Raw genomic sequence first — 18,757 nt, 5'->3', positions numbered from 1 at the left:
AGGGTTTGAGCTGATGTCAAGGACCAAATTCAGACACTCTTCAGTCTAGAGGAGACTAATGACAAGCAGGGGGGTGGGGACTAGAGGAGATGAGAGGGGCTCCCAGTGTGTGGGCTAGAGGTGTCAGGCATGGTGCCAGGGGGCATGAGGCTATCCTGACTGACTGGGCCACGTGGGCCACAGGAGCTGCCAGGCGACCACAATATGACCCCAAGTGTGAATGCAGGGAAGCAGTCTGCCAGGAACCACTGCCTGAGAACCCCCAGGACACATGTGAGGGTGGGCACTGAGGGCAGCAACAGCAATACACATCCTGTAGATGGGGAAGCTGAGGCTCGGAGAGGGAACGCGGGCTGCCCAAGCCATCCAGTGAGCAAGGACCTCGACGTGGCCAGGTGGGAGAGCACAGGACGGTTCTCCTGGGGTGACTCAGGTGCTGAAGCTAGACAATTGGGTGTCTCCCATGTGCCTAGCTCTGCTCCAACACCCCTCAGAGGGGACTCTATCCCCTCCCTACTCTCCATTTTACAGAGGATCAAATCCAAGGCTCCGAGAGGTTATGTCACTAGCTCAAGGCCACAGAGCTGAGTGGGGGCTACATGTTGAGCGCTCTAGCCCTCCCAAGGCAATGCACATTCAGAAACAGCGACCTTGGCGCCCACAGATCCCAGGTCTGACCATTGCCCTGGAAGCCCACCCTTCTGAGGGTAACAGCAAATCATATATCCCAAGCTATTCTCAAAACCCTTTGCTTTCTTCAGTGAATGTGTGGCCTCCCCAAGCATCCACCCCTCCTCTGTTCTTTGAGGCCACTGGCTGCAGCCCCCATGCCCCACAATGCTATGGAAGAGACCTCCCAATTGTTCAACCAACAGTCGTTTATTACCAGGCACCACTGGCTGGCCTGGGACCCCTGGAGACAAATGAGCCCTGGTCCCTGACCTCCGTTCAGCAGAGCAAGGCATTTCTGATTCATTTTACAGGTGAGAAAAACAGTAGCAGGGATGAGAACAGACTTGTAGGAACAGAAGTGGGATCCCTACCCTGCTTTGAGACTGGCCAGCAATGGTTCCCCTATTTCAGACAGACATCTGGCCCCAAGCAATGCTGAGGGGGCTCTTCTACTGGGAAAGGGCGGCAGGGTTGGGTAGTGCAAGACAAATGATGCCAATGCTGTCAGCTGGTGAGGGGAACAGGGTGAAGGGAGGCTGGGACCCAGGGGCTGCTTTCTGCTGTAGAGGCACCTCACTAATGCTCCCTTCCCACCCCCTAGCTTATACCTGGTCCCCATCAGAAAACACCTCTCCTTGGTGGGGGAGGAATCTAGGGGCAGAGTGGCAGGACTTGGATTCCCATCTGCACCCCAGCCCTCCACTCCTGACCGTTCCTGAGTCACATGACTCACCCAGAGTCATGGCCCAGGCTGAGCCTGGGGTCACTGTGCCAGGTTACCCTTCTGGCCAGTCCACAGCTCTTGGAGCTCGACGTGGCAGCCCAGGTCACGCAGGGCAGCTTTAGCCACATCCTCACAGTCACGGTGGGCAGCACGGGCCTGAGAGATGAGTGCCTCGGCCCCCAGCTCCAGGATGGGCCGTGAGAAGGCTTGGCTGCGGGCCACCAGGTTTCGGATCAGCATGCAGGCCTGTTTCTAGAAGGGAGAGTAGAAGGTGAGTGGCTGTGAGCTGACGGGTGGGGCCCAGGGGTGGAGTCCACTCTGACCTCAAAGTCCTCATAACACAACCTGAGAGCAGCCAATATTCAGCGGGTGCCTAGGCTATGACTCATCAGGTTAGACTCATGTCCCCACTTCATCCTCTTGTCAGCCCTGGGGAGCAGGGCTAATCCCCCCATCTCCCAGGTGAGGGGACTGAAGCTCAGGATAGCCAAGGGTGTAGCCAGGTGGGACTGATCCCTCAGGTATGGGACCCTAAGTCTCAGAGCAATATCCCCTGAGGCTGGCAAGAGCCTGGCAGGGACTGCAGGGGAGAAGGGCAGGGAGACAGTGGGAAGAGCGGGCTTGTGCCCAGGGTCCATCTGTCCATTATACTGTTACTCAGCCAACATTTGTGCTCTGTGTATCTGCCGGGCATGGGTGCTGAGAAGCATCCTAACATGGCAGTCAGAGAGTGGGTGAGAAGCACGTGAGGTGTGAGGGCTTGCCTGGCCAGTGTGGTCAGGGATGGATAAGGGGATGGGCTAGCCAAGGGCACAGTGTCCTGGAGGAGGGACCAGCAAGAGCAAAGGCCCCCAGTGGGACTGAGCCTGGTGTGTCTAAGGACCCACAAGGAGGCCCCTGGGTTGGGAAGGGATGAAGGGTGGGAGGCAGGGAATGCCCTGGGGGCTGCTGCAGGGAGGAGTGTGGGTATCAGGCAGGCATGTGCGTTGCTTGTCTACACTTCAGCTCTGCTGACACCTCAGCAACGTGTGGACAGTGGTCCACCATGCAAAACACAAAGCAGTAGCCCAAGGTGGGGCAGGGAACCTTCCCCAAACGCCAGCAGATCTCCATCGGCTGGTACCTCCAACTCCTCCTCCTCCCCAGATCCCTCTAAAGAGACTGTTAGGAAAGAGAAAGAACAAACACAAATAGAGCAAAGGGACAGGAAAGGAGACAACAGCAGGCAGAATTCAGCACATTTTAGGAGGATGGGAAAGTAGATAGAGGACCTCAGGTGCTGAGGAGGAAGTAAACCCTGGGGCTTGGGTCACAATGGAGATGGGACAGGGACAAAGAGGGCCTGCCTCCTTGCCCCCTACCCCACCAGCATGCCAGCCTGTTGCCCCACCTGCCCAGCAGGCTCCCATCCCCTCCTCCTGTCCCTCATGCTTACCTGCACACCAGCCTCCTGCGGGTGTGCCTTCATGGCCTGAAGTGCGGCCAGGGCCCCGCCACCCTCCACAATGACCCGGCTGTTCTCTGGCTTGCGCAGGGCCAGGACGCACAGGGCAGCACAGCTCTGCTCACACACCTGTGGGATGGGTCACGAGGATGGCTGAGAGGAGGCAAACAGACCCCCCCATCATCACCAGCTCCCCAGGTGAGTGCCCTGTGACCTCACCTGGACAGACTGCTGTGTACTGGACCCAGAAAGGATGCCAGGGTGCATCAACCAAGTTCTTAGGGGTGATAGTCTCACCCCAGGCCCCCTGCTCACCCCACCCTAGCCCTCACTCACCGTCACCCTGCCCCCAGCCTCTTGCTGGCTGGCCTCATCCTAGGCCTCGCCCCGCTTCAGGAGATGGGAAAGGCCATTATGTAGATACAGATACTGATATGGGACTCCAGCCATGCTGCCCTACCTTGTGTGGCCCCCCACCAACCCCAAGGTGGGTACCTGGGGGCTGGCCAGGTGCCGGGTCATGGCGGCCACAATGGACTCAGTCCCGCCGGCGCGGACGATGGCATCCTTCACGTCATCATTGCCTGCGATGGCCCTCAGGGCACTTAGCACTTGTTTCACAAGGTCCTGAAGGGAGGTGACACATAGGTCACCCCTAGCCAGCCCCAGACACTAACTGTTTGGTTGCTGGATTGTTGAGGGTGGGTCTAAAGGGAGGGTCTGGAGCTGTTTCAATGTCTGCTGCCTGGACAACATGTGGGGTCACCCTGGGGCATGCAGGTAGCATATAACAGCAAGGTTATTTATCACTTTCTGTGTAGAGAAGGCAGGGGAGGCTTGGGGAGGTGGACCCTGGAGTTCAGGCCACCTGCTTTTGGATGACTTTGACACCACCCCTTCAACATACAGAAAGGGACATGTGGCTCAGGCCAGCAACTAGAGCACAGGTGGGCCTCACTCAAGCATCACACACCTGAGCTGGGGTCTGGGCCAGCCCCTGATCACATCTACTCCGTCCTCCCACCCACTTTGGTTGAAAAATCCAAAGATGCTAAAGGACAATGAGAGAGGGTGGGTGGGTTTGTTTTCCCTGCAGACTTTAGTTCCTTCTCATGGGTCATGAGAAGTGAAAATCGAACTTTGGTTCTGGGGTCAGTGAACAGGGCCAGCGTGTTCTGACTCAAGCCTTTCTGGCTGGCCGGGGCCCAAAGGGGCAGAGTTCACTGGGAGGCCCAGAGCCTTCCCCAGGGACTGAGAGAAATGACAAATTGAAACTCAGGTGCTTTGCTCCCTCATACTGCTCCAGATGCCCACCTGGTGGTCGTTGCAGTCGGCCAGCAGGGCCACTAGGATGCTGAGGCCCCCGAGGTTGACAACCTCCTGGCAGAACTCGTTGCGGACAGCCAGGCGGGACAGGGTGCTGCAGAGCTCACTCAGGATGCTGGGGTTGTCAGGAAATGCTGCAGGGAGTGGGGAGGAGAAGCCACCGGGGTGAGGAGAGGGAGAACCAGCCATGGTTCGAATCCCGCTCTGCCCGGGAAGCCTGGCCCCTCTGCCTGGCCATGTGGCCACTTGTACCGGGAGGGCCCCAGGAAACACCAGAGGCTGCCTGGGCCTGTGGTGCCCCCTGCTGGCTCCTTGGGGAGACACAGGAATGTGCCTTCCCCTCCACAGTGTCCCAGATAAATTCCAGACAGACTGATGATCTTGACTAAAAAAAGAAATCCATAATAGTGCTATAATAAAACATCCGGGACTATTTTTGTGATCTTGGGTTGGGAATGACCTTTCCAAGTGCAACAGGACACCTAGAAGTTGCAGAGGGACATATGGGTAGAGTTGACTGGGGCAAAATTGAACACAGATGCTGAAGACAGAGCTCAGAGGCACCAAGGAGAGGCCCGACTGAGGCTGATGAGGGGGTAGTTAGGGGGTTGGGAGTGTGGGGCAGGGGGGATGCAGAGAGCCACAGTGACACAGAGCTCAGTAATGATCAGTTCATATGTCCCCCTGGCCAGGCTGTAGCCCCCAGTGACTCCATGAACACTATCTGGGTGAGCCATGGAGGTATTCTCTAGATGTGGTGACATCCATGACCAGCTGACTGTAAGTAAAAGAGATGATCCTTGATGGTCTGAGTGGGCTGCATCCAATCAGCTGCAGGCCTCAAGAGGGAAACAGAGGTCTCCCTGAAGAGGAAGAAACTTGCCAGTGGACTGAGGTGTTGGCTCCAGCCTGAGCCTCTGGCCCGCTTCATGGATTTCAGACTCGAAAGCCCCACAACCACGTGAGCCAACTCCTTGCAATAAATCTCTCTCCTCTCTCTCTGCTCCCCCCATATATACACACATATACATACACATATATACAAAAATACACATTCGTATACACACATACACATCCTAAAGGTTCTGTCTCTCTCATAGCATCCTGACTGATACGAGCTCCTATACGTAAACAGGGAAGATGGAAACTTTCCCTTGGAAAAGCAGCCTGATTTTGCAGATGGTCAGGCCTCATTTCTACCCTCTCCGGAGGTGTGGAGAGGAGACCAAGGCAGGCCCATCTCCCCCATATACAAGGCCAGAGTCATGCACATAGGCCTGGCCACAGAGCCAGAGCCACAGGGCAGGCTGAGAAGGGGAACTCATTCTTCTAGCACCTTCTGTGCAGCAGACCCCAGTCAGGCCTTTTCCAGTGGATGCAGTGGGCAGGGGGCAGGGGTTCTGGTGCCCAAATGTCAGTGTTGTGACCTCCCGTGGCTGTCTCATCAGGGTCACCCCAGAGTCAGGCACATGGACATGCACAAGAATTTGTGGCCAAGTATGAACTCAAGTGTAAACCTCCACCTGGGAGCAGCCACGGTGAGTGCCAGCAACACTTCCCATCTTCAGGAAACAGTACCCTTCTTTTTTCCCTTTGGTGAGTCCTCCCTTCCCTCAGTCTGTGTTGTTAGACAGAGCCATGCCCCCTCCCCAAATGGCACTAGAGATGAGCATGGGACCTGGTCCTGGCCATTGAGTACTGGCTTGGAACTTTCCTGGAGCAACCAGGAGTAAGGACACTGTTCTGCTAGGGCTGGCACACAAGTGGGATCAAGCTGACAGACAAGTGGAGCCTGGAGCCAGCCATGCCTGAAGCAGTCCTAAGCCCTGATTCCCACTCTTGCCACATCTGCTCCTACCTTTGGCAGCCTCAATGAGCACCTTCAAGCCTCCATTCTCCTTCACGATCATCTTGGCATGGTCATGGGCATGGCCAAAGGGTACACGGATGTCATCATCAAAGGTCATAACACGTAGGGCCCAGCAAGCCTCCCTGACCACGTCGGCACAGTGGCTGTGCTGGGTGATAGCGCCAGTCAGCAGGGGCAGCACACCAGCCTTCACCAGGCTCTGCCGATTCTGCTCGTGCTTCAGGCAGGCATGGCGCACACAGCGGATCCCAGAACAGGTTACGCTGGTCGAGTCGGTATTCCCGGCCAGTGTGGCCACCAGCAACTGCAGGCCCTGGGAGTCTAGGAGGTCGGGCTGGCCATCAGTCAGGGCTGACAGGGCATTGAGGGCCTGGAGCAGGAGGCCTTGGTCACCTGTGGCGGCCAACTTCCAGGTGGCAAGGAGGATGGGGTAGGCCCCCTTCTCAGCTGCAAGAAAGCGGCAGGCCTTGTGCTGCTTGCACTGCTCGCAAAAGCGGGTGAGGTGTGCTGACGCCTCCTGCAGGTCAGAGCGGGCCACAGACTCCTGCAGGTCATCCAGGGCCTACAGGACATGGGAGAATCCTCCATGTCAGCTCAGTCCAAAGAGGGCCACGGGGACAGTGTGGCATCCCTGTGGGATTCCCTCCCCTGGGATCTGGGCCTGTGGTGGCAGTTTGGTGGGGTCAGTTCCAGCTGTGGCAGCTTCCGCACCTGTGCTTTTAGGAGCCCTGAGCTTGAGAGGCCACGTAGAGAGAGAGGCCCCACCCTCTGTGTCCCTGCCAAGGAGCCACACACATGAGTGCAGGCGTATTAAATATTCTAGCCCCGGGTGCTGTGGCATGAGAGGACCCAAGTGAGACCTGCAGAAGAACTGTCCAGCTGAGTTCAGTCAACCCAACCAAATCACAAGAAACAACCAAATGGCTATTGTTTTGGGTTGTTTGTTATGCAGCCATAACGAAGTGATACACCTGCCAACAGCCAGCTCTCCCAGGGAGGCGAAAGCCACCTTCACCGGCCTTGCACATTATCAGATGTCTCCTGTTTGTCTCTCTCATTCACTCCACAAATATTTACCAAGCATCTGCCAAATGAAACCACACTATACACACACTTGGTTCACCCACAGTCAACTCTAAGCCCTTGGGGGAAAAACTTATAATGAAAGTCACAAGCTCAAGAGGAGCCTGCACCTCTGGAGCTTAAGGTATCATTTGCATCCAGCTCTGGTGAGGGTGGGTCTACAGACATCATCAGTCCAAAGGGCTTTGATTTGGCCTCGACTACCATGAAAGACAAGAATGCTTCTCGGTCAACCCTCGCTGAGCTCAGACTAGTGGACTTTACTGAGCATACGTTATGATGAAACAGAATATTAAGAAATAGGTTAACCCCAGAGTGTGTGACTTGAATACATGTTTTTTTTAAAGAAGATACATAGAGGGAAGGGTACAGCTCAGTGGTAGAGTGCGTGCTTAGCATGCATGAGGTCCTGGGTTCAGTCCCCAGTATCTCCATTAAAAACATAAATAAATAAAACCTAATTACCCCCTCCCCTCAAAAGGGAAAACAAACAAATAAAAAAAAAGATATGCAAATGGCCACTAAGGATATGAAAAGATGCTCAACATTACTAGGGAAATGCACATCAAAACCACAATGAGACACCATCACACTCATTATGGTGACTACTACTAAGAAAAAACAAAACAAAACACAAAAACCCACAAAAGACCTGAAAATAACAAGTGTTGGTGAGAATATGGAGAAATTCGAACCCTGTGCACTGTCGCTGAGAATATAAAATGGTGCAGCTGCTGTGGAAAACAGTATGGTAGTTCCTCAAAAAATTAAACAAGGAGATCCAGCAATTCCACTTCTGAGTATACATCCCAAAGAACTGAAAGCAGGGTTTCAGATGTCTGTACACCCATGTTCACAGCAGCATCATTCACAGGAGTCAAAAGGCAGAAGCAACCCCACTGTCCATTAATGGATGAATGGATAAACAAAATAGGGTATATCCATACAATGGAATATTATTCAGCCTTAAAAAGGGAGGAAATTCTGACAAATATTACAACATGGATGAACCTTGAGGACATTATGCTAAGTGAAATGAGCCAGTCACAAAAGGTCAAATACTGTATGATTCTCCTTGTATGAGGTCCGTAGAGTAGTCGCATTCAGAGACAGAAAGTAGAATGGTGGATGCCAGGGCTGGGAGGAGGGGGATGGGCAGTTAGTTAACAGGGACAGAGTTTCAGTCTGGCATGATGGTTGCACAATAATGTGAATATACTTAATGCCACTGAACTGTGCACTTAGAAATGGTTAAGATGGTAGATTTTATGTTATGAATATTTAACCACAAAACCAAAACCAAAAAGAGGATGTGGCCTTTTGGCAGAAATACTGCAAGAAACTTGAAAAGCTTGTGATACAAGTGCCACTGAGAACACACAATACTGGAGTTACAACCACTGTATGTTCAGTCAGATAAGAAAGGCAAAGAAAATGAGCAAAATTTGCACACTAGTACCTGTCAAATTTCAGGAAATCTCTTCTTGTCTTGGATCTTATTAGAAAGCCCAGTCCTTGAGTTGGCTGGCTATGGTCATCATCTCCACAGTCTCTAGGTGCTGCCTGTCACTCCCCCAGACCCCACTACTGGATGAGGAGAGCACAGTTGCTAAAGCAGAGGTGGTAGGGCCAGCTGTGCTCCATCTGTGACAAGTCAGCATGGTGACAGGGACTTGGGCCACCAACCCTGGGGGTCATTTTCTGTGTCTCTGTGACTGATGGCTTTTATTCTGGAACTTTCACGTATAAAACTGGACTAGTTTCTATTCAAAGAGTTGCAGACTTCATCCCAGTTTTACTGGCAACCATTTTTTTCACTGAAGTATGGTTAACTTACAATATTGTGTTAGTTTCATATATGCAGCAAAGTGATTCAGTTGTGTATATATATAAATATACAGGGGGAGGATACAACTCAAGTGGTAGAGTGTGTGCTTAGTACACATGAGGTCCTGGGTTCAATCCCCAGTACCTCCATTAAACAAACAAACAAATAAATAAATAAACTATTTGCTTTCCCCCTAAAAAATTTTTAAATATATATATATATATATATATATATATATATATATATAGCTATTCTTTTTCAGGTTCTTTTCCACTATAGGTTACTATACGATATTGAATATAGTTGTCCCTGTTTTATATAGTAGGTCCTTGTTGTTCATCTATTTTATATATAGTAGTTTGTATCTGGTAATCCCAAACTCCTAATTTATTCCCTATCCTTTTCCCCTTTAGTAACCCCTTTTGTTTTCTATGTCTGTGAATCTATTTCTATTTGTGAATAAGTTGATTTGTATCATTCTTTAGATTCTACGTATCAGTGATATATTTGTCCTTCTCTGTCTGACTTACTTCACTTGATATGATAATCCCTACGTCCATCCATATTGCTGCAAATGGCATTATTTCATTCTTTTTTATGGTTGAGTAGTATTCCACTGTGTGTGTGTGTGTGTGTGTGTGTGTGTGTGTGTGTGTGTGTGTGTGTACACACACTATATCTTCTTTATCTAGTCATCTGTCAATAGACACTTAGGTTGCTTCCATGTCTTGGCTATTGTAAAGAGCGCTGCTATGAACACTGGGGTGGATGTATCTTTTTGAACTAGAGTTTTCTAATTCTCTAATTTCTCTCTGGTTGGATGTGAACTTCAATGCTCATGGTGCCACCCCTCTGGAAGGTGAGAATGGGATTGGTAGGAGGGACAGGACAGGGACTTTCAGATTTTACTACAAATGCTTGAATATTGTTTGAATCTTTTATGCCAAGAATGTGTTCATGTTCTTCTGCAATGAAAAATAAAATTTTATAAAAAAGAATATATATATATAATATGTATACATATGTACAACTGGATCATTTTGCTCTACACCTGAAACTAACACAACATTGTAAATCAACTATACTTCAATTAAAAAATAAAATAAAATTTCAAAAGTCAAATTAAAAAGAATAAAAGGGCAAAGATTGTAAACAAACAAGGAGTTTCCTGTACTGCTGGTAGAAGGCAGCAGGGCCATTCTCTGAGCTTAGCTACACTGGGAGAGGGACCTGGGTCTGGACACATCTCTATCCCTCACCAGAGGTAAATCATTTATCTTTGGGAAGCCTCAGATTCCTGATCAGCAAAATGGACTAATCATAGATTGAGATAACATGTTTTAAGAATTTAGCACAATGTCAAGTACTTAAGAAGTACTTTGATTCTTAGAGACTATTTTTGTTGAGAGCCTTCATATATAAAGGACATCTACAAATCAATAACATGAGCAACCCAATAGAAAAACTGCCAGGAGAGAGGCTCAATTTAAAACATATTCATCCTCAGTAGCAAAGAAAGTCAAAAGACAACAAGATAATTTTCACAAAACCTCTGCAAGGTAGGAGATAGTGAGGAAGTTGAGGACAGGGAGAAGTAAGCAACTGCCCTGAAGTAGAATTAGGTTCACACCCAGGACTGTCTCCTCCAACTTCCTCTTTTACCCCTATGCTCTTTGCTGCAAAGTGCATCATATTTTTTCTTTGGATCTCAATTTTACCATCTGTTAAATGGGGGTAATAAGCCCAACCTTGCAGGTATCTTTGGGAAAATAACTGAGACAGCATGAGGAAAGTGCCTGGCATAGAACTAAGTTCACAGCTGGTTCTCAATAAACACTAGAACTTTCTACGTTTTACCAACAGCTTACCAGTTTGATGGATGAACTTAAGGAAAGGACTTAACCTCTGTGAGCTGTGCTTTCCCTGTTTGGATCACTGGAGAGCAAGGGCAGGCTCTGGGCCTTCGCTTCCCCACCAGAAAGCCAGGGATGACATCACCACCCTCACAGGCCAGTTTAAGTGCTAAGGGGATAGGCTGTAACCTGCCAGTAAATAGTCAGTGCTCAGTAAATGACAGCCTTACTATGATCCCACTCTCTTTTCCTGGGATTCCTGTCCATTTTTCTGAGCAAACTCAGTGACTGGGAGGTAGGAGAGAGGCTCCTCCAAGGCGCCCTCCACCCCAAGGCTCCCAACACTAGAACAAAAATGAACACTGTCTACCCCTTAGGCTTGGAGTGCTATCCACTCCTGTCTACGCCGTCTGCTCCAAACTCAGACTGTGGCATGTGGGTGGGTGGGCAGAGCATGGCGACCCCTGAGATGCCCTCAGACGTTGACTCTGGGAGCCCTGGCTGCAAACTCAGGCTTGCCTGTGCTTGCCAGGCAGGCTCTGACCTTCTGAGTCTGTATCTGCCACTGGGAATCAGTGGGAATCAGGGAAAAGATGCCCCTGACAGAATTAAGAGGTGATGTGGGACTCAGCATGTAAGGCCAACATGGGCTGCCCCCTCATACCTGCAGGACGTCATGTGTGGGCTCCTGGAGTCCATCTGCAGAGACTTTCGGCGTCATCTTTACAATGTTGCTCAGATCAACTCCTGTGGGTGGTGGGGGAGTCAGGAAACAAGTGACAGCCATCACCCCCATGGGCCTGCCAGAGTCACACCTCAAGTCCCTTCTGCTGGGACCAGCCTACTTCGGGGGCCTTCAGAGATCTGCCCAGCTCCCCATCCTGCCCCGCTCCCTGCCCAGGCAGGGCCCAGCAGCCACACCCAAATGCTTTGGCCCCATCCAGCTAGTGGGAACAGAGGAGCAGTGAGGCTATACACCATTGCTGCAGTGAGGGACACATTCTGTTTGGTGGGCTTTGAGGGGAAGGGAACCCATGACCTCTTTCCTTGGGGCTCCCACTGTTCTTCACCCTGGGTGCATCTCTGCCCTCTCTGGTACCCCCAAAGGAAGCCCCTACTGTGCAGAACACTTCTAGATGGTCCTCCAGCCCCTGTCCAGTGTCTATACCCTACTCTGTGCCCGGGATGCCAGCTTCTGAACTCTAAGGCTGGATCCCCGGCCTCCCTTGCTCCCTGGCATCTGACTGGATTTGGCCAATGGGAAGCTGGACTTGAGATCAGGGGCAGGAGGAGTGGGAAGGTGGGGTGTTCATTCCCAGCTTCCTGCCTCTGTCTTTGTCAGGTAACCCTCATCCCCTGCGATGGCCTGTCATGGGGCAGGGGAGGTCCCTACTGTGCCTGGCAGAGTCTCCTAACCTTGCTCATGCTATTGCAAAGAGCTCCCTCTTTACCACTCTCCTCCATGGCCTGGCTTGAGCACGCCACCTATTTCCACGGGCCGGTCATCAACACCTCTTCTGCCTCCATGAACTCAAGCTGGGGTGCAGGTGGGGCAGGGAGGCAGGTGGCCCTGTTTCTTGGGAGGTGGTCAAGAGAAGTCTCTTCAAGAAAGCAACAATTAAAATGAGACCCAACTTGAAGGACCCAGCCCTTCAGATGTCAGGGTAAGGTCCAGGCAAGTAGAAGGTGGGTGTCAAGCAAGGTGGGAGTGTGTGGCCAGCCTGCTTGGGGCAGAGCCCAGAGCTGCCATGCCAGGAGGGATGGGGTCGTGGCAGGACACCATTCTTGCACGTTAAGAGCCATGGACTGGAGGTGACTGTCGGGCAAAGAGCCACAGCAGCGCTGAGACCGGGCCACACCGCCTTACCCTGTGACTCAAACTGCTCCACAGCCTCTTTCACTGCCTCCTCCGGCTCCATCTCCAATTCCTCGATGTTCTCGCGAACGGCTGCATCGAAGGTTTCCTGGGTGATACGCTTGGAGGCCATCGTCATCTTCTCCTCGTGGGGCCAAGGACATCCACTAGTTGCTCCCAAGCTAAGAAGGTAAGAAGAAAGCTTCATCAAGAGGGAGAGGCAACCGAGAACCTGGCCACCATTTAGGGACCATCTACCAAGGGGCCACAGCCTACAACCACCCTGGAAAAATTCTTACAGCCTGAGTCACAGGAAAGGGTGATATCCGAACATCCACAGAACATCTAAAGTACAGAAGAGGGCAGGTAGTTTACCACATTTTATCTAAGAAATGAGGAATGTTAATATAACATATGTCCTTACAGTAAAAAGTAGTAATAAAAAAGATAAAATAATATCTTAATAATATTATGTTGTATGTTACATGATTGTAATATTATATGTATTACTCATATTTATTCACATATTACTCTGTTATACAGTTATAGACTTTACATGTAATTACATAATGAAATAAAACGTTACAATAGCATATAGTTATACCAATAAAGATTTAAAATAAAATTTAATAATAATAATAATAAAAATGAAAGTAAATTAAAAGCTAACAGAAATAGTCACCTGTAACAGGAGGTAGAGAAAGGGTGATGAGAGCAGGAACAGAAGTTGAATTATTCTGTCTTAAAGTACTTCATTTTACAGGTTTGAATTTGGAACTCAGATAAATGCTTTGTGTGATTAGGAAAATAAATATGCCAAAATAACCAAAATAAAAATAAAAGCAATCCCTAAAACTCAAGGGCAAAATGAAACTAATGAATCTAACATTTTATCTTCATGGATCACTTAATGCAATTTTAAAACAGTGATATGACTGTATATTCTTTTTTTTTTTTTTATAACGGTATATTCTTATTGGGATCTACTCTAAGGATAGAATTGCAAAAGAAAATCTTCAACAATTTTCAGTAATCATGTTATCAGAAACTACTATTATAGATGTAGCAAGTAAGTAGTAGTGTTTGTATCATTAGGAACCAGTATAAAAGAAAAAAGATTCTAATATAAAATCAAAGAAGTAAAAACTCAAAACTCCTAAATTCGAACTGGAAATACAAGATGAATCATTACGCATTTTCATTTGAGCAAACAAAGAACCAATTTTCTATTAATATGAACTGAGAATGCCTGGAGGAAATGATACCACAGCAGTAATGAGCACCCTGAATACCAGCTGTGGTCTCTATATACCATTTTCCACCAAAGAAGCCAGGGGTCCTGGAATAATGGTTGAGTCTATGTCTGGGTAGGAAATGGGCCAAATGAGCCAGGAGCATCATGTGAGGCCAGAAAGCAAAGAAGCTTCTAAAGGCCACTGGGGTCACATCAAAGGACTCAGACTACCCTAAAGGGCACCTACTAGCTAAGGAAGATGGGATAAGTGAGCATTAAAACAAAACAAAACAAAACCAATAGATACCAAAATCAAAATCTGTGTATTCACAATAGTACTAAAAGAAACAGCTCATTCTTCTGAAAGTGGGCATATAAAGAATCCAGCATTAATCCTGCCTCCCTCATGCAAGTGGACACCAGGTTATAAAGACAGGACAAGGGAAAGTTATTCTTTGCCACAAATCCAGCTAACCAACCAAGACAGGACAGATCTAGATGACGATCTCCACGGGCTGCAAAACCGTGAGGTGCAAAACTGATGGGGAACCTGATAACAGATGGACAGTACCTGCATCCACTGTGTGATTCCATGTCATCAAAAGAGAAACTGGATGCCATCTACCTCCCAACAAGAATAAAAGGCACCTGTGAAGTCATCTTGCTGAAAACTCAGACCTGAATCTGACTGTGAGTCCAATGGAACTTTCTACGATGAAGGAGTGTTCTACCTCTGTGCTGTCCAATGTGGCAGCTGCCAGTCCCATATGGGATTGAGCAGGTGAAATGGAGCTAATACAACTGAGGAACTGAATATGTACCTTTATTTAATTTTAATTCATTTTAATGTAAATAGCTGCATGTGGTAAGTGGCTGTCATACTGGATAGAGAGGCTGTAGAGCTAATGACTAGTTTATAGGAAATTGAGGACAGACAGACAATACCACAGGGATGTGATCTGCAAAATCCCCATGGAAGGGGCTGGGGAGGGGAACCTCAGCTACAGGACAAACAGCTAGCGTTTTCAACAAATAAATCGCAAGAACAGTGAAAAGGACTGGGGGTCCATCAACAGATGAAAAGATAAACAAAATGTGAAGTCCATATAATGGAATATTATTCAGCCATAAAAAACGAAGCCCTGACACACATGCTATGAGGTGGATGCGCTTCAAAAACATCTTGCTAAGTGAAAGAAGTCAGACACAAAAAGCCACATGTTGTATGAACCCATTCATATGAAATGTCTAGAACAGGCAAATCCATACAGACGAAAAGTAGATGAGGGCTTACCAGGAGCTGGGGGAGGTGAAAAAGAGGGGGAATGGGGAGTGACTGCTAATGGGGATAAGGCTTCCTTTTGGGGTGGTGAAAATGTTCTGGAATTAGTGGTGATGATTATACAACTTTATGAATATACTTAAAATCACTAAATTGCACACTTTAAGTGGGCGAATATTATGGTATGTAAGTTACAGTTCAATTTAAAAAATACTCTTCCAGTAAAAAACAAACCCCAAATGAAACCCAGCACAGGCACACACTGGAAGCCAGGGAACAGGATCAGTAGTTAGATTACCCAGCACCTTGGGCAGTCACTTCTCCTTTGGGGGTTTGGGGGCACATCATAGAATTAAATAATGCAAAACCCTCAGTAAACTAGCCAATGGTCTTGACAAGAAGGTCCCCAGGGTGCAAGCAGTTTAACATCTAATATTTGCCATACTCTCTTTTTAACAAGAGGGCAAACAGGCCTCAGGACCAGAGCCTAACAGAGGTTAACAACTTTTAAAATCTTACTTGTTTTACTGTATCTACCTTGTTTATTGTAGCAATACCATGTTTCCATTTTGGAATTATATCAAGTTTCTACTTAAAATACATCACTTTTAATTAATTAATTAATTATTTTTAATGGAGTTACTGGGGATTGAACTCAGGACCTGCGTATGCTAAGCATGTGCTCTACCACTGAGCTATCTTTCCCCCGTCATTTTTTAATCTTATAATAGAGTTGCAAGAATAGTACAAGGAGCACTATCTAGGGGCTATACAAAAGGGTCTTGTAGCTTCACCAATGGTTAACATTTTGCATGATAACCTCTATGTGAGTGTGAGTGTGAGTGTGTGCCTATGTGAGTGTGTGACACGTACATCGTTGGAGAGCATGCTTCAGGCATGGGATCCCTTCCCTCCTACAGATGTCAGCATGACTCTTCCAAGAAAAGGACACTCTCTTATACATTCACAGCGCAAATGAAATTTAACACAAGAAATCTAACAATGATGCAATACTATTTTCTAACATATGATGTTAGAACATATGATGTTAGAAAGTCCATAACATGATGGACTTTCTTGATTGTCACAATATTGTCTTTTAAAACAATTTGTTGGTTTTTTTTTTCTGGTCCTGGATCCATTCCAGAATCACAGAAATCACAGAAAGTGTGTTACAGGGACAAAGGCGCAGGGGGAGCTAGGGCAGTGGTATGGGAATGTGCTACATTGGGCTGTGTGGGAAATGAGCCACTCAAGCCCTCGCTTCTCTCTGTGGACGTAGCATTGAATGCGAATATTCCATCTGTGTTTGTGCAGATGCCTGGGGTGGGAAAGGTGGGAGGACAGGCTCCAGGGCCAGCCAGGGGGACTCAAATCCCAGGCCCTCCACTTAACCTCACTGTTGGTCAACTCTCTCATGTGTGACACAGGAACAAATACAGAATGTAATCATAGGGCTGGAGTGAAAATTCAACCCATCAATTCCTACAAAGCACTTGGAACAGGAATGGCACAGAGCTCAATGAATATCACCTAGTTGTTCTTCTTGCTGTTTGAGAGGTAATTCGGCCAGTTTATTGTCGGGGTGGAGGACTAAGGCATCAAACACCTCACCTCACTCCCTTGCAGATACCCCTGCCTTTTATTCCCCAGAAGAACAGGGAGTCTGTTTAGGAATAGTTAAGAATTTCCAAGACCAAAATTAGAGGAAAAGAATAAGGGTTTCTGTTTCAAGCTAAAGAGCTTCTCAGCAGGGAGCCTGGGCTGGTAGTGATGGAGTGGTCCTAGCCAGACCTGAGGGGCAGGAACTTCTGGTCTGGGTGCTGCTGGAGGGACTCTGCTCCTGGCTCTGCCACCAGACATTGCTTTTACCACCCTGGTCGTGCTTCAGACCCAAGTGGGCCAATGGTGACTGGCTACCCTTATCACAGAAGTACAGTCCTAAAAGGGGAATGTCATTGTGCCTACTTTAAGGATGAGGAATCTGAAGCTCAGAGAAACAATAAGAGGCCTGGCCAGGACCCTATCATATTATCCCGTCTCATTAACCCCTTTTCTCCAGGGACCCTATCATGCTAGCCTGTCTTATTAACCTCTTCCCTCCACCTTGGTCCTCTGCAGAGCTTCGGCCAGCCCTTCCAAGCCACCTCCTCCTGGACACCTTCCCTGGCCACTCAGAATCTGTGTATTCTCAGCTCTCCCCACCCCTACAAGAACCTCCCTCTGTCCAGCCCTAAGATCCCTGAGCTGGAGAGGCCAGTGTCTGGCTTTGGAACAACCCCTTAGGCCAGTCCCTTAGGTCCAACATAGGCCTAGGGGGTGGGGGCAGGGATGAAAGTAAAGATCTGGAGTTCATGAGAAAGATGGTGCCTGGGAATGGACATCTGGGAGCCACCTGGGGAACGGCCTAGGCCAGGAGAGGAGAGAAACAGTATTACCAGCCCCCAAACTGCATCCAAGGCATGCTGTAGGGAAGGGAGTTATCAAGGTCCCCAGCTGATAGCTAGCTTCCCTCTCTAAGCCATGGTTTTGCTTATCAAGAAAACGGTGCCCTGACTCAAAGGACTCTCAATGATTCATCTTCCTCCATCTGCCACACCCACCCTGGTTTAGGGGGCCTCATCTGCTTTCTCCCTGCCATACCCTGTGCCTCTATTCTCTGCAAGACAGCCAGAGGGGGACTTGAAAGCACAGAGACCACCTCACTCACCTATTCAAAATCCTGCAGTGGCTTCCCAATGCTCTCAGAACGAAACTCAAGTCTTACCAGGACTTTCCCTACCTAGACCCTTTCACTTGTGCTTCTCCACTTCTTTTTCATTCTTCCCAGCTATCCAAGGGTCATCATAACCACTCTGGTTAAAGCAGCCCCCGCTCTCCTATCGCATCACATTCTTTTATTATTTTAACATTATCTCAACATGGAGAGAAAGGGTTCATCTATTTGCTTTTACTATCTAGCCTCCTCCCCAAAGAAATTTATCCTGCATGAGAGCTGGGGCCGTTTTGTTAAACACCTTCCCCACCCCCACCACGGCCTAGGGTGGGGCTGGACATGCAGCAGGCACTCAGTACATACATAGGTGATGAATGAATGAATAAATGAAAAGAAAGCGAAGGCCAGGGATGGTGGGCGATTTTGTCCCCGGGCGGCTTCCGTAATAGTCTTTCATTACCCAAAACCAAGTCCCCGAGCGTCGCTCCACAGCTACTAGACAAACCCCGCGGCGTCCACTCCCTGCCCTGCGCGAGACGGGGCTCGGCAGCCGTCATTTCTCACCCGGTCTTCGTGGCCACGTGGGGAAAGGGTGGGGTTCGCGGCTGTCACCGGCTGCGCCGCCTCGGTCCCTTTCGGCCGCCGTACGCGCGCAGGCGCGTTGGCGCCGCGTCGCCTCGGCCTCCCTTAGTCCCGTGAACCGCTCCTGACGTGACCAACGGTGACCGCGAGTGCAGGTAAAGCTGAGAGAGCCAACAGATTTGCGACGGCCGCGTCTTAGCCTCCTTTTCTGGGCCGCTTCCCGTTGCCGCCGCCCCCGGCAGAGAAGTTTTTTGCCTCGGGAGTGTCCTCCCGCAAGACGGGGCAGTG

The 18,757-nt window shown here is 49.1% G+C and overlaps 2 protein-coding genes across 14 annotated transcripts in view; one reads left to right on the top strand and one right to left on the bottom strand.

The window, feature by feature from the left end:
• Positions 1-860: 860 nt before the first annotated feature.
• Positions 861-18,591, bottom strand: ARMC6 (armadillo repeat containing 6). Of its 4 annotated transcripts, none has more exons than XM_031437695.2 (9): positions 18,452-18,591; positions 12,668-12,837; positions 12,217-12,401; positions 11,465-11,547; positions 6,025-6,598; positions 4,155-4,300; positions 3,336-3,467; positions 2,832-2,969; positions 861-1,648 (listed from the first exon to the last, which is right to left on the bottom strand). In XM_031437695.2, exons 4-9 carry the CDS (start codon positions 11,519-11,521, stop codon positions 1,436-1,438), a joined length of 1,260 nt encoding a protein of 419 aa, XP_031293555.1. In that variant the 5' UTR covers positions 11,522-11,547; positions 12,217-12,401; positions 12,668-12,837; positions 18,452-18,591; the 3' UTR covers positions 861-1,435. The 4 variants fall into 4 exon arrangements, with proteins under 4 accessions (XP_031293555.1, XP_031293554.1, XP_031293553.1 ...); XM_031437694.2 differs by having other exon boundaries at positions 12,252-12,401; XM_031437693.2 differs by lacking the exon at positions 12,217-12,401.
• The window catches only part of SUGP2 (SURP and G-patch domain containing 2), a 33,135-nt gene continuing 32,915 nt past the window's right edge, over positions 18,538-18,757 (top strand). For all 10 annotated transcript variants that reach the window (XR_010378101.1, XR_010378098.1, XR_010378100.1 and 7 more), the window contains exon 1: positions 18,538-18,624. The gene's annotated coding sequence lies outside the window, so the exon portion shown is untranslated. The remainder of the gene's footprint in view (positions 18,625-18,757) is intronic.

This window comes from Camelus dromedarius, chromosome 27 (assembly GCF_036321535.1).
Source record: "Camelus dromedarius isolate mCamDro1 chromosome 27, mCamDro1.pat, whole genome shotgun sequence".
In the NCBI taxonomy this organism is placed as follows: domain Eukaryota; kingdom Metazoa; phylum Chordata; class Mammalia; order Artiodactyla; family Camelidae; genus Camelus; species Camelus dromedarius.
Note: the sequence above shows the minus strand (reverse complement) of the source record. Positions and strands in the feature narration are given on the sequence as shown.

What these genes read in the sequence shown, in the direction of transcription:
- ARMC6 (XM_031437693.2), bottom strand. Translation starts at nt 12,794, where the DNA reads ATGACGATGGCCTCCAAGCGTATCACCCAGGAAACCTTCGATGCAGCC. An exon ending in GCTCATTGAGGCTGCCAAAG is followed by an intron (nt 4,301 to 6,024) that starts GTAGGAGCAGAT and finishes CACTCCCTGCAG; the next exon opens with CATTTCCTGACAACCCCAGC. An exon ending in CCGACTGCAACGACCACCAG is followed by an intron (nt 3,468 to 4,154) that starts GTGGGCATCTGG and finishes ACCTCCCTTCAG; the next exon opens with GACCTTGTGAAACAAGTGCT.